The sequence below is a fragment of the Chenopodium quinoa genome, unplaced genomic scaffold (assembly GCF_001683475.1).
Source record: "Chenopodium quinoa cultivar QQ74 unplaced genomic scaffold, ASM168347v1, whole genome shotgun sequence".
Classification (NCBI taxonomy): domain Eukaryota; kingdom Viridiplantae; phylum Streptophyta; class Magnoliopsida; order Caryophyllales; family Amaranthaceae; genus Chenopodium; species Chenopodium quinoa.
Genome location: NW_018744718.1, coordinates 206529 through 221866, shown reverse-complemented (window position 1 = coordinate 221866; position 15338 = coordinate 206529). Strand labels below are relative to the sequence as shown.

The following is a 15338-nucleotide window of genomic DNA, read 5'->3' as shown; positions in this document are numbered from 1 at the left end:
TTTTCTCTCTCCTACTTTTACCCAACCCCACCACACAATTTATTACTTAAATTCTATTATTATTAAATAATGCATTTGGTAATAATCATTCAAAATTAATAATTATTTATTAGCATACATTAATTAGATAAAATCTCAAAAATTTAAAAATAATGCAATTTTGATATTAATTAGTACGTAATTAGTCGTTAATTAAGACACAAACAATAATTGTAACCCTACTACATTCCACAATAATAAAAATCATACATATATATTCTATCAAATGACAAAAGTCTTTGAAAGATAATAACGAACCGCGAACAAGTACAAACACAATGATATAATATTGCGATTACACATCTATTAATGCATATTATTGTCCCTACTTTGAACACCGAATTTGAGCCACATATGTTCAACTAAGTCTTTCTTCAATGCTTTATGCATAGCTTCATCACGAACACGTGCTCTATTAGACATGTAAGTTTCCAAACTTGCAATTCGGTTGTTGCTATTTTGGAACTGAAAAGGCTCTTCATTATTTTCATTACTTGAAGACGCATTTGTAGCTTGATCATATTCATTTGGATCGTAATACGTTTTATAAGTATCTCTTTCATCCTCAACAATCATATTGTGCATAATAATACACGCTATCATTATTTTTCCTAACATTGATGCGTCACGAGCTAGCGCTGGATTCCGTATTATTGCAAAACGAGCTTGTAATACTCCAAAAGCACGCTCAACGTCCTTTCGTTTAGCTTCTTGTACTTTGGCAAATAGACCTTCTTTTTCATTTTGTGGTAGTGATATTGTAGGAATGAATGCCGCCCATTTAGGATATATACCATCAGTGAGATAATATCCCATATTGTATGTGCGACCATTCACAACATAGTTAATAGAGGGTGCACAACCTTCAAAAACATCATTAAACAATGGGGATCTACCAAGAACATTAATATCATTACGACTACATGGTGTCCCAAAAAAGGCATGCCAGATCCAAAGATCATATGATGCCACAGCTTCCAAGATTAATGTGGGTTTACCTGGTCTTCCAGAAAACATACCTTTTAATCGAAATGGACAGTTTTTCCACCTCCAATGCATACAATCAATAGAACCTAACATGCCAGGAAATCCACGACGTTCACCAATCCTTAGTAGTCTTACTATATCTTCTTCATTGGGCTTTCGAAGGTATTCATCACTAAAGTAAGAGACTATTCCTTCCACAAAATGCTGAAGTGAATCTCTTGCAAGAGATGCACTAATCCGAATGTAGTCATCCACAGAATCAGTGGAGGTGCCATAAGCTATTAGTCTCATAGCCGCGGTGCATTTTTGTAATGCAGAGGCACCAAATCTTCCTGTAGCATCTTGTCTTTGCTGGAAGAAGGGATGACGTTCTTCTAAAGTTTGCTTAATTCGGAGAAATATATGTTTGTTCATGCGAAATCTCCGACGGAATAATTGTGGAGGGAACACAGGATGGTCGGTAAAGTAGTCATTCCATAAACGACTGTGTCCATCCTCACGATCCCTTGGAACGGGAACCCTTGGTGGCCTTGGCACTTGATTAAACATTTGATATACTTCAACTGGATTGGACATAAAAACTTCATCCATCATTCGATCGAACTGGCGATTGGCTTGCCTTCGTCTTTCATATTGTTGGGTTTGGCTATTTTCTGAATTGGAAGAGGAATTAGAAGAGTTGGAGCTATCGTCAGATGACATGTTTTTAAAACCAAATTTGATATGAGAATGGAAGGTAGAAGTATAATAGGGGGAAATGGATGGTTGTTCAAGGGAATCCCACTCTGATGTATCCATCTTATAGAACAAGTGTGTATGATATGTAGTAATTTTTTTGTCTTATATGGTAAATTTGAAGTCTTGCATGCATGCAATGATTCATAAAGTAGTTAATAATTTTTAAAAGTAATGGAGATGCATGCCTTTGCATTGTCACTATCACCTTAACATTGTTATGTACGTCAAAGCAAGTGATGCATGCTACTATTTCCTTTTCAGTGTTAAGTACATCAGTGAACAAAATTCACTATTACCTTTTCAGTATTAAGTACATCAATGTCTAGTATTTAATATTTGCTTTTCAGTGTTGGGTACATCAAATACTTTACAGTGTAATGTAAATCAATGTACATCTTTTGCAGTGATATATCAAAGTGAATCAATAGGTTTAGTCAGATCAATAATAATTATATGTTATTATATACAAACTTTAATGTATTGAATAATATTATTAAGCTTATAATACGATTATAAGAAGAGACATGTAATTTAACTTAATTTTTTTTATTAATAATGACATTATAATATAAAATTCATTCACATCCTCAAACAACAACTTATTAAAAATATTCAAACTACAAATCAGACCTTAAGTACATAAAAAAGAACAATAAAAAAGGAATTATTTGAAATCAACCAACATTACGACAATAATCAACCATACACTAATACATTAGTCTGAGGGGAACAACTTCTTCAACAAAGTGCTCCTTAATTCTTGATCTTCCGAAGATAAGTTTGGCTTTGAATCGAGGTGTTTAAATAACTCCATATTAATTTTCTTTGCTTCCTTGCTTCTTTCTCCCTTTCTAGTTGCAACCTTGTAAGTTCAACTTCATTTTCTGATTGCCTTATAAGGTTCATGTTCTGGGCAGTGTCCAACCATTGTTGCCATGCTCCACTTGGCATGTTTGGCACCTTGCTCTTTCCTTTATTTTTACTAGATTCGTTGCTAGAAGGAAAGCCTGAATACCCAATATCACCACTGGTTGGTGTTTCTGGGTTTGATGAAGAGGAGTAGTTTCCAGCTTCATTGATACGAGATCTCTTTGAGTCACTTCCTTGAGTGGATGTCTTTTCCTTGCATTTTTTAACAACATCTTCACTTGGTTTCCATGCTTCATGTTGTTTTAAGATGTCCCAAACATGCTTGTCTTGAAAGGTTTTAGAGCATAATGAAGACTTTGTTTTGTCGTTAGCATATATACTATATGCTAATTTCATAACATCTTCATCATTCATACCACTTCCCTTTTTTGATTCAGCATGAGCATGTGAGCCACAAAATTTAGAACATGAAGCATTAATCCTTCTCCAACGGTTTCTAAGTTGCTCCGTACCCCTCATTTTCAACAAATCTTCTCGTGTTACCCGATCAGTACCTTCTTCGAAACACCTTTGTTTGTATAGTCTAACATTATTATACATTTCTTCAATTTTCCTCCAAAAAACATCCCCCTTTTGGTTAGTGTTAGTTTTTTTATTTTGACTAACCTCAAGCCAAGCCTTCACAAGAACCACTTCTTCAGCTTTTGACCAAAAAAATTTCCTTCCATCTTGATTGCCTCCTTCATTACCTCTTTCATTACCTTCGCCTTCTTCAACTTCTGGTTCATTTTCGTCATCTGATGCATTCGATGTGTATGAACAATCGAAACTTGGAAATGCACCATCACCTTGTGACATAGAAAAATGTTGAGACATGGGAAATGTTGAATCAATTTGAGAGATTTGAATATTTTCAAAAGATGGGATAACATTTGGAGAATTTGAATAATTAGGATTTTGTGGTGGTTGAAAAGGAAACGGAGTGAAAGTACTTGGATTTGAGAAATTGAGATTTTGTGAACCGTAATTCGGAAAATTTTGAAAATTTGTATCTAAATCTGAGTTGAGATCAATTGGAAGATTAGAATAGTAAGGTTGAGGATTTGGATTATTTTGGGGATGTGATGAGTTATGAGATTTTGTGGATTTTTTTTTTCTGTTAGATTTTGGAATGTTCATCTTAACACAATTTGCCAATAAGAAGAGTAATTTTCACTTAAAAAAAAGTTGTTTCAAAATACTTCAATATTGGGCTCATTTTATAGAGAAAAATAAAATAGAGCCGTTGGTGTATTTTTTTTTTTTCAGAATTGTATTTTAAAAATTATGGCCGTTACAAAAATTACAACGGTTATAAATTCAGAGCAAATCTCAACCATTGATATTTGTATTACGTGTCAAAATCTTAGCCATCCATGTCAACCAAAAAGCAAAAAAAAAAATTGCATGACCATATACATAACCGGTTATTTGAATAACCTGGTTATTCAATTGATACCCCAATAATTTCTCTCTCCTCAATATTTTATTAATATTTTCATTTTCTCTCTCTTAATAACCACCCAAATAGTTAATGGCTGTGGGTACTCTTAGTGTAACCGTAAAGGAAGTGTTTGTGCGGTGGATCTTCCCGCTATGGCATCCCTACCCTACCTAGATTGGAAATTATATCGTTTAAAAATTAAGTTTTTTTTTTCTATTGTAGTGTAGAGAGAGTCACAAAAGGTACGTAAATGTTTTAGATGAGATTTGATCTTATATCTTGAGTATCACTTCTAAAAGAAGGTTATAATTTTGGGGGGTAAGAAATGCGCTATTAACTTGTGAATAAATTAGAACCTAAATGAGCAAAAGGTTGATTTGGTTTAGTCTTATTACATTAATGGCTCAAGTTTGGACTTTATATTACATTTCGAAGTGATGATGACTCTATGTCTCTATACTAAAGAAATCGTACTCAAAATTAGTTGAATTTAGCATTTTGGCAAATAAAATAAATGAAAATTACAAGTTTAATGCTCCATACATATCTTAGCCAAATTGCTCAAGCTCAACTCTACCTTAAGGCAAGCAACAGCACTAACCATAATTCCATAATGTTCAATCGCATGTTTTTGTTTACTTGAAATGGCTTAACTAGCTAGCAGCCTAGCACCACCCTTCTAAGGGCTCTAGCCATTTACCTATTACTACTACTAGGGTGTAAATAACATTAACAATAGTGATCGATCGATTAGATTTACTTTAAATGTGTTAGTAATTGCCAAAAGGGATGCAAGATCAGAGTAATTTGTATGAAATATAGAAGTTCATGATTATAGACTTCTAACACATATTACATATATACATTACATTACACTTACATCACATTCCTAACTTAGTAACTTTTATATTTTGGTCAACTATAATCCACATATTTACTACTCTTTATATATAAGACGGACTAGACGGTTCTACTACGTATATAACTATACTATACTAGGTATGATTCCTATATATACATTCATACTAGTTACTTACACGTATAATTGTATAAATCTATATACGACTATACATACATTTAAAGTAACATATTCTTATATAGCTATGATTGATATTCGTCAAAAAAAAAACTTGAGGCTCATTGCACATTCTTTGTTCATAGGTTGTTGTCATTGGATTGTTCAACTTCATCGTTCTCATAGAACAAGCCATCGATGATGTTGTCTATAAGAGCATCGATGAAGGCGTTGCAGCTGATGCTGAAGATACGGCCTACCCTCTTCCGCGCATTGTAGGAATAAGCAAAAGCCGCTGCGCAACCCACTGCTGCCATACACGCCCCTAAGCCTTCAGTTATCCCTTCCACGTCCATTTTCTTGAAGACTGAGTTGCCTGTTGCTAACTCAACACCAATTGTTGCAGCAAACACTATCTGAAAAAAAAAAAAAAAAGACAACTCTAATTAATGTCCCTAAATAATAAGTCACGTTCATTTCTTATTTTATATGTCTCAATAATTTCATCCCTAGCCTAAATAAGAGAATTAATATAAACCCGAACTTAAACTGAAATACATTGAAAACACTTCAATTATTTCTAATAATAAACACTTCTTTCCGTAAAAAGCACCCCGATCTCCTATCTTTATCTCACCTTTGAATGTCATTTCGTGTTCAATGGACCACATATATGCAAGTATATGCACCTTTTGTCAATTAGCTAGGCATTTTTTTTTGGTTATTTGTCTAAATTTTCATCACTTTTAAACGATAACTATCAGATTGGAAGCCATCCTTTCATAATGCGTAAGCATCTCAAATGGTCCCCTTGATTTATCCCTTTAATCATCCTCCTTATTTTCCTTTTCTACACCCGGATAACAATCAAGTAGGGTTATTAGTTGATTTTTTTTCTTTATCCGTAAAATCTAACACCACATTAAATATTAATTACTTCAGTGCTCTTTTCGTCCAGAAATAATTTTCCTATTCGCTTTGTGTATGGTCAATATAAATGACTACTCTTAGTCAAGAAATGTTATTGGAAATGTGTACATGAGAAGACAAATAGGCTACGAGGAGTAATATGTTGGGACGGACTACGGAGTCATAAAGTGTTATTTCATAAAACTCTTGCTGATTGCTCAGGAAGATCGTTAAACAACTAGTTTTAAACTTTTAACCTTGTCTAATTATACCAAGACCTACTAACCTTACAAAGTAACAAATATACTACGTATTGATTAGTTTTACTACATCTTGCTTTGATTTTTGCATGTTCTGTTTCGTTTTTAAAAAAACGCATACTTAATTACTTTATGAGCTAAGCTGAGATCAATCCAACAACATTCATGTGAAAAGAAAAGAATTATAAGAACATCAAAATAAGTATGTACCATAGCAAGTCGACCGGTGATGATCTCAAAGTCTTGACTCTTCTTACTACTTTCAATATACTCATACAAATTCGCCAAAAACGGAGACAACAACTCCTCCTCCCCTTGGTCAATCCCATCAACACCAAAACCACCACTAGCGTCCTTCGATTTAGTGACAATCGTCTTGATCACCCCGCTACCTCGGTCAGAAGCATACGATCTAAGGGTACACAACCGTGGTTGTAGAACAATCTTTGCCTGGTCAGGACTGCTCGTCGAGTCAAGCCCCAACCTTACTGGGGCCTGCCTCGGCGTCTGCAGCTCGCAGTGCACCACACGCGTCGAGGCCATAGAAGCCATCATTTAGAGGAGAGCTTGAGAAAACAAAGCCAAAAACAAAAAAGAGGAATCTTTATTTTTAGAAGAATGTAGTGAAGCTAGATTGTATTAGGTTGTTTTATTTTGTTTGTTTTAATTGGGTAATATGAAGGTATTTTGGGAGGAATAGAAAGTATACACGTAAGGGTAAGAAGTATGAGGGGTTAAGATTGGCTACGTGCTTACTATTAGTGGGGTCTAAAGTTGCTTTCAAAGGTTGTGGAATAATTATGGTGGGACAACGTTTTTTTAAAGGGGTGGCATAGGACAAGAGAAAAGTAATTAAGGTAGGTTTTATTAGTGTACTAAAACTCTTTAGTATGTTCTTCTAATATTAGTATTTATGTGATGGTTTAATTTATTTGTAGCTTGGGAGGAAAAGGTCAAATTAAATGTGGCTATGTGAGATTGGTAGGTTGGAAAATATGATTTGATGTAGAGGAAGGGTGGTTGGAATGAAAATTCATTTTAATTGGTGTAGTATCGATCGATGGATCATTACTTCATATTGTCCTCTCAACTTGTTAAATTTAGGGTCCGTATTTGAAGCCTTTAAGGGATATTGGTTGATTTTTTTGTTTATGGTTCTATAATTAATCAATCATATGTTTATTTTAATAATTAGAGTTGTTTGATGAGCACCTTATACAAAACAGAATTTGAGGTCTTGAAATGACTTAAATTGAGATGTTACTTTAATTGTTATCTAAAAACAAAGACCTTCATTTTTTCTATAGTTTTATTCAACCCGATTATAATTCAAAATTTATACTACATAGAAGTATTATTTAACAAATTTCAACTACTTAAGCAACTGTTTTATCAAACAAGTCATTTGATTATCTTATCAACTTCAACTAATACTACCTTTTCAATTTTTGTTAACTTAAATTATCAGTTCATCTCCTTTTCACATGTCATTGCCAAACGTATATAGCCGGACAGAAAATCGGAAAATACATTTCTTGTTTCCAAAATTTATAATTTTAGTCTTTTTTTCCTTGTAAAAAAAATCAATTGATTTGAATTTTCTTGCACGTAGCACACGAGGCAAGCATTTTTTGTAGTGCTAAAGGAGATGATAGTCCTAAACTAAATGGTCCAGCAAAGAATACATCCAAATAGCTTGGTCATGAGGTTAGCTTTCAATCAAGTTCTTCCTAATTTCATCACAGCATAAGTCACCCATTATATGCTCCATACATCTATGCATTAGGTATGTAGATGAAGTGTTACTTAAGTGCACCTCAACTACATAATAATACATCAAGAAACTAAATGACTGTTATTAATGACTGCAAGAAATAGTACAAGGTGCCCACAAGAATGGTTACACGATTTCATAATTGGAACAAGAAATTTTGGACAAAACCGCTAATTCACTAGTGACTCATTAGACTTACCTCTAAATGTATTTGAAAAGTTACACGACGACCCCTATATAGAATAAAGTTATCAATACAATTAGTTACCGACTAACAATAAAACCATCTCATACAAGAAATGGATGTCAAAATAAATGCTTATTCTTTTATGATGAAGTAAATTGAGTTTTTCATGACAAAAGAGAATATCGAATCATTTGGTTATTGTGATCCACCCACCCAACTAGATCAACAAATTCAATCAAGCAAGGTAATCTAATCCAAAAACTACTTCTCCAAATTAGATTGGTTTATCGTCACATAGAATGACAGAAAGGAGACAAACTTATAATTTTGTCTTTTAAGGTTTATTGAGGAAGCATACAATAGGCAAATTGATGATCTGGTATTTCATGGATGGGCTGATTAATACAATCATGATATTATATTCAATTTACAGGAGATTTTGTCAGGCCAAGATTTCAAAGCTATTCAATGATAATTCTTACTTGCTAGATGGCGTCTCACACTCTCAAATACAACCTTTTGCAACCAATTTGTTTTTGAAACTTGATAGCTTAAAATTGACCCGAACTCTAGCCAACTCAACTCAGCTCGAAATATGACTTGATTTATTTAATTGACAATAGAGTAACCCAACTTGAATTGCTTTGCCACACATGAACCTTAACGTAGTAACCTTACACATATACAATCCTACTTGAATTGACCTAACCAAACCCAAACCAGATAGAACAACTTATTTGCCACATCTAGTTGGTTTCTTGTACGTAATATAGGTACATATGTATCTTACCCTCAAATTAATTGGTAAAAGGGGAAACATTGCTCACTGTATGCACTCGAGAGCACAAAAATGGTTAATGTTCCTAGTCGGTGCACGTTACGATCTTAAGGACCTCCTTCGCGTGCGCACATTGCAATCGCCAACGGAGAACATAATACTCAATGCTCGGAATTGTATCTAATATCTCCCGAATGACCTCTAATTTGTAACATGATCCTCCCTAATAACCAACATTATATGTAAATACAATGCAACCTCAAATCCTTACAAAGAATATACTAAGATCAAGAACAATATTTCCTTCCGGACACAACATATATAAGGTCTCCGAATCCTTCGACCCTACAACATAATCAAAGTTAGCTCGAATATAGGCCAATTCGTCGTCTGGATCATCACCATCACAAAACTCGGACGAAGGCAAGACACCCACGCCCATTGTAATAACCTTAAGAACCTCCATAATACTCAAATCCATCTCATTAGCATCCCTCTTAACCGCGTAACCAAACTTCTTCCCATTACAAAACATGTCCCAAATAGGCTCTTCTAACAAACCCTTCCTCTCCTTTTCATCCTTTTTTTCACATTCTAGCGCGATCCTAACCATTCCTACGCTCATATCCTTTTGAAGAACGTGAGTTTGTATAGGTAGATCCAATACCAACGTAGGCAAACACTTGGTAGATTGTTGTAGGGAAAAATTCATCTTCCCCTTCTTATACCCGAACAACGTGCCCGTGACACGATTACTCGTGCCATTGCTAAGGAAGTTTATATCAGGTAACCTACAATGTTTCGGAGATATAATGGGGAATGATCGGATCATGGACCGGAGAACCCGAACCGTTTTCGCTTCTTTATGTTGTTTGTGCTTACTAGGAGATGGTTCTACTAGGGAAAAGGAGGATTGTCCATCTTGTAAAAGAGGTGGTTTTGTTGTTGATTCTTCTTCTAATAAATCTTCTTGACAAATTTTGATTTCTATATGGTGTTTTTGTTTTCCCATTTATAATTTTTATTTAAAATTATGATGGGTTTTCTTCTTCCTTATTTTTGTGTGGTGGTGAAATTAAATTTGATTGCATGCATTAAAATGCAATGGAGAGGCTCTCCTAGTTAGGAAGGAAGTATTAGTTGATTGATTAGTATGCTAATTTTAGATTAAGAGATTTTGCTAATTAAGCTGTAATTTTTGAAGGATTATGTACAGCTAATGAAATTTTAATTTTGCAAAAATATAAGGCTTTGAATTCAAATTTTTGACGTTGAGTTCATTAGCTATATAAATTTCATATTAAGTTTTTGATTTAAATTTTTTTTTAATTATATTGTACGAAGATTTTTGCCATTTATTCAAATTTTATAGTCGAGATTCTTATTATCTGTTTTGTTTTTTATTTTGTTTCAATCTTGTCACAAGTATTTGAAGTTATGTACAAATGAGATAAATTATTTCAAGTCTATGATATTTGATGAACAATTTACAGCTATTTATGTAAAAGAATGCCTATTTTGGGGAATAGGTTTGACAGTTTGATGCTGATAATCATGATATGTTGATATGGGTTAATAATAGAAGATGAAGTTAAACATCAAAAGTATAGCTTTGCTAATATAGATGTATATGATGGGATTATGGGAATGTATTAGAACTTATTAGTCTAAAATATGTAAAATAATTTTAACATAATAATATTCTAGTAAGGGATTTGAGGTGGGAATGATACGACTACAGATCATGGGCAAAGGAAAATTATATTACTACTACATGTACAGAACTACAGATCATGTTCAAAAGTGATGAATTCAAATCAACACTAGATTGTCAAAAAAAAAAAAAAAAAAAAAAAAAAAAAAAAAAAAAAAAAATCAACATTAACCTCAATCAAAATACTGTAAAAGGGAAAACCAGCAGGGAATAATTTAGAGCTGTAGCAAACAAAATTATGGGAAATTAATTAGATATTCACAGTTTCCAACATTTTTACATTCCTATTTTCACAGAAAAAAAAAATACTAAACCTGAACTAATTCTTTGTGAAATTACAAAATCAATAATCTGAGATTTGGTCAGATTACTCAGATATGAATTCTCTGACACATCCTGTGACCTTGTCAAAACTCCAACTATAATTCTATAAATAGATGTTAAGACACCAATTTTATACATTTTGTCAATACCGCACTCGTCTTCTCCCTCCGATCTGTACAGCTAAGTTGCTATGCAAAGGAGCAATTTCCACCAGAATAATTGGAATTGTTAAAAGATCCTTCCCTGATTTTCATCTTGAACATCTATAGAATTAATGAGAGACTACATGAACATCAAAAGAGGTCGTGACAGATCTACATGCATCAGTCGTCATGTTCATCTTCTTCGTCAAGAGACTTGTGAGATCCTGAACCCAAACCTAGACATTTCAGGAGAGCTTCTTTTGCAAAATCAAAATAACGGCATGGGTGGAAGAAATGTTTTGAAACTGTGGAAGAAGGTAAATCCTTCACAGAAGAATCCCTTTCCCCAACACACCTCACTCTGTTGCTAGGCGTGGTAGTTATTTCCCTCCTGGAATCATGATTCCCAGCTACCTGCTGATATAATAATTTTTTTTAATATTTATTACATAGATTCAGAAATCTAAAGCAAACAAGGATTGTGATTCCTATTAAACCTTATATAGAGAGACTAAATGTATCTGTGCGATTGTTCCTAGCATTTTTTCTCCCCAAAAAAATGTGATAAACCTCACTGTCAACTCCCCCACCCCCACCACTCGCCTTCATGTCATCTCTTAAAGGAGAGATTGGAGAAGAAAAAAAATACAAAATCGATCTATACAGAATAATTGAGTTTTTAGACATATGGATATATTATCATTCACCCAACCAACTTTCAGAACATGTCGACCAATTACTCTCTACTGAAGATAAGCACCAGAAATAAGCTCTCTTTACCAATAAGAGTTTTCCCAAAATTGATCTTTTGCAGTGAAAATCATCCATATGTCTCACTAATCATCTCAGGAGAAATCTGTTTGGTGAGGTGGGTAACAACTTCATTGTTCATATAATGAATTCTTACAAGGGATGTAGGCTATGTTCCTTCACCTGAAAACCTCTTATAGGAACAAATTACATCTTATCTAAATTTATTAGACCTAACCTGAACTTATCTTTTGCTGTCAAATGAAACTGGTAACCCTTTATTCAAACTTATCACAGCTTACCTGATTATCTTTAAGTCAATTGAAATTTTGGATCATCATATAACAACCCCAATGCCACTACAAAAATTCCCGACCAAAGGAATAATTGTCTTATTGTACACAGTCTTACCCCTACAATAGCAAAGAGGCTCTAGACTAACCCAACACTCGTGAAAAGAATTTCCTAGAACTCTCGGTTTGAAGGTGACTGAATGACTTAGTACTTTAGTACTTCCACAGAAATATAGAGTACTTCAAAGGAGAGTTCAGAGCGTGAATCATGATATCCATAAAGCAGCTCACTTTGATTGGACCAAAGTACTGGTTCAAGTTGAACTTTCTAGGTTAACATTCAGGATACTTCCAAGAAATTTTAACGAATATATTCTAGCAAGGACGAAGTGGGAGAATTTGTCTCCACACAGCACACAGCAACCATGTCCATGAATTCACATGGAAGAGCACAATGGAAACAATAATGTGCTTTATCAGAATTATCACAATCACAACTAAGAATTCAGCCTATTTCATAAGTCATTTTTAAGAGGGCACGTGACATTTAGGATTAGATCCAGATGGTGATAAATGCATATATTTCCAAAACACTTTGTCAACCCTGGTGACAAAATCTGTTATGGCCAATATCAGCCTAGCCAAAACAAAATCCATATAGAGAAGCTCTTTTGGGGATCTATATTTAGTTGTATCATATGATATGTTCATCCCTGTTAAGATAGTATATGGAATTCCTTCATAAAAAGTATAGGTGTCGGCGGCAAAGCCAAAGTTGAATCCTACAAGTTTCTCCATTGACCCCCACCTCCCCTTCCAAAAGAAGTTAGAAACATAGGGGGGAAGTTTGGTCTCTAGCTTGGGTTCAAAATAGAGAGTTAGAAACATAGAGGGGAAGTTCAGTTACTAGCTATGATTCAAGATAAAATATAAAGGGAAAATTTCGCTCACTAGCTTTGATTCAGAGGAGTTTGAAGACTAGAAGTATGTGTACTACAGTATTCTACATAAACCTAGTAATCACAGTCCAGAGCTCAATTTGAACATTAGTAAATGGACAATTAGCCATCCTAGTAATTTGACGAAAGAACAGGCAGCCAAGAGGATTACTTCCATGGCAATCAGGTTGATTATCTCATTTTTTTCGGTTCTACTTTTTATATCCCAGGGGGGCAAACGAAGGATTTGGATGACTTTAGATCCATATTTGGCATGTCGGGATCATCACGAAATTGTACTGAATCTTATAACACTCTAGGTTTAGCTGTATCAAATGTGCAACCAGAGCTTATGTCTTCTATATGATATCCTCCAATCTACACCATTTAACAATTAAGAAAGCTCCTATCTCATCCCATTAATCCTGAAGGACAAATCATATACAATTTTTCTAAACTGCCTTCTCTATCAGTTTATACCAATCTTCGAGATCACGAAAATGAAGCCCATATCAATACAGCAGTAAATTTTTGTTAGTGAAATATTGCAAATTCTAGAAGTCCACATCTTCATCTTCCTCCTATATATCCCAACAAAATCCAACATTTCCACAAAAACTCAGTTTAGAAATTAAGGGTCAGCATTGGATTAGGTTCAATCACAACGTCACAATTCATTCCACAACTTTCCTAATACCCTGATTATTCTCACCTAATTAAATTAGCTAATCTCATCTCAACAACTTATAATCAACCAAAAAAAAAAAAAAAAAAACCCAGAAAATTAGATGATTTCAGCATATAAAAATCTCAAATTCAATTCAAAAAAATGCATATTAATCAGCAAATCATAAACTTTTTTTAATCTCAAGAACTAAACCATACAAAATTTAATCACACAAATATAGAGGGAATGCAGATGAAATTCGCACCTGGGTACATGGAGAACAGCTGGAAGAAACCTTCAAATCCGAATAATTGCTTGTAGAAGAAGAATCAAGAACAAAGATATCAAAGTAAGAGAGCAAAATTGTGAGGGTTAGAAGAAACATAACCAAAATTTGAATCCAAATAAGCCATGGAATTTGGAAGTTTTCTAGTACAAAATCATCCCCTAAATCAAACATATTTTTTTACTTCAAATCCCAGAAAATTTGGGGAAATTTTGGTGGGAATTGAAGATTAAAAATAAGAGAGCAAAAGGGGGGAAAAGGGTGGGCAACTAACTAGCTGGTGCTTGGTGGGGTGGTGGGTGAGGAGAGAGAAAATGTAAATTAGTGGGGTTTATTTTAGAGGAATTTTGTTTTGTTTAAGGAGAAAGTTCATGTGATTATGAAGTCAAAACCCAGAAATTATTAGTGCTTTTGGTGTTGTTAATCACTTTGAGTTGATAAAGAAGATAAGTGGTGATGATGTTGATAGATCTTGTAGATGGTTCGATTGTAGCCCAACACTCCCACTTGATCACGTACTTGGTACTTGTAGATGGTTCAAGTCTAAGAGTCTTGGATTCTATAGGTTATGATTTGTTTTGAAAAATGTGTTAGAGGGTTATGAGGGATATACTTATAATTATTATGAAACTAAAAATTATTTTGGTTAGAGGACGAAGTTATTTAAAGATGAGTTACATTGACTATTCATGTGATTGTAAAGTCGGATATTTAAAAAAAAAACATTTAAAAAATGAAAAAATAAGGTTAGGGTAGGGTTGCTAATCTGGATGATAATAATGGGGTTGTTTGTATGTGCAGATGTGCTTGTTCAAATTCAATGATAGTCCAACTCATTTAAGTAGCCTTAAAATTACGGCTAGAATTCCCAACATAGTCGTTGCTCCCACGTCACGCTTTTTTTTATGCTTTAAAATTGGTACATTTTATATTTGTCATTATGGGCTTCGTTTGTTTGCTACAAGCTTTATTTAATCATGCAACAATTATTATGGGCTAATAAGGCCAATAAGAGTCCAACTTCATTATGTGTTATGCTTGGTCCAATTCTAATTCTCTTTTAAATTCTATGGTTAGTATGGACGTATGGTGGGTAGATCTTGAAGAGAAATTCTGCTTGCGTGGTATTACCCTAATACCAAAATACTTATTCACTGGTATCAACAAATGCGAAATTGTTAAT

The 15338-nt window shown here is 33.9% G+C and overlaps 4 protein-coding genes across 5 annotated transcripts; all 4 read right to left on the bottom strand.

The window, feature by feature from the left end:
• Positions 1-345: 345 nt before the first annotated feature.
• On the bottom strand, positions 346-1824 carry LOC110703054. The gene has a single exon (XM_021880814.1). It carries the CDS (start codon positions 1822-1824, stop codon positions 346-348), a length of 1479 nt encoding a protein of 492 aa, XP_021736506.1.
• Positions 1825-2517: 693 nt separating this feature from the next.
• On the bottom strand, positions 2518-3510 carry LOC110703053 (glutathione S-transferase T2-like). The gene has a single exon (XM_021880813.1). It carries the CDS (start codon positions 3508-3510, stop codon positions 2518-2520), a length of 993 nt encoding a protein of 330 aa, XP_021736505.1.
• A 1413-nt stretch (positions 3511-4923) lies between these two features.
• Positions 4924-7141, bottom strand: LOC110703194 (stress enhanced protein 2, chloroplastic-like). Its single transcript, XM_021880944.1, has 2 exons — positions 6512-7141; positions 4924-5548 (listed from the first exon to the last, which is right to left on the bottom strand). The coding sequence occupies exons 1-2, from the start codon at positions 6854-6856 to the stop codon at positions 5273-5275; spliced, it is 621 nt and encodes a 206-aa protein (XP_021736636.1). The 5' UTR covers positions 6857-7141; the 3' UTR covers positions 4924-5272.
• A 1037-nt stretch (positions 7142-8178) lies between these two features.
• LOC110703192 (protein MIZU-KUSSEI 1-like) lies at positions 8179-15033 on the bottom strand. 2 transcript variants are annotated; one of them, XM_021880942.1, is made up of 2 exons: positions 14135-15033; positions 8179-11638 (listed from the first exon to the last, which is right to left on the bottom strand). In XM_021880942.1, the coding sequence occupies exon 2, from the start codon at positions 10050-10052 to the stop codon at positions 9300-9302; it is 753 nt and encodes a 250-aa protein (XP_021736634.1). In that variant the 5' UTR covers positions 10053-11638; positions 14135-15033; the 3' UTR covers positions 8179-9299. The 2 variants fall into 2 exon arrangements, with proteins under 2 accessions (XP_021736634.1, XP_021736635.1); XM_021880943.1 differs by having other exon boundaries at positions 8179-11635.
• Positions 15034-15338: the final 305 nt, after the last annotated feature.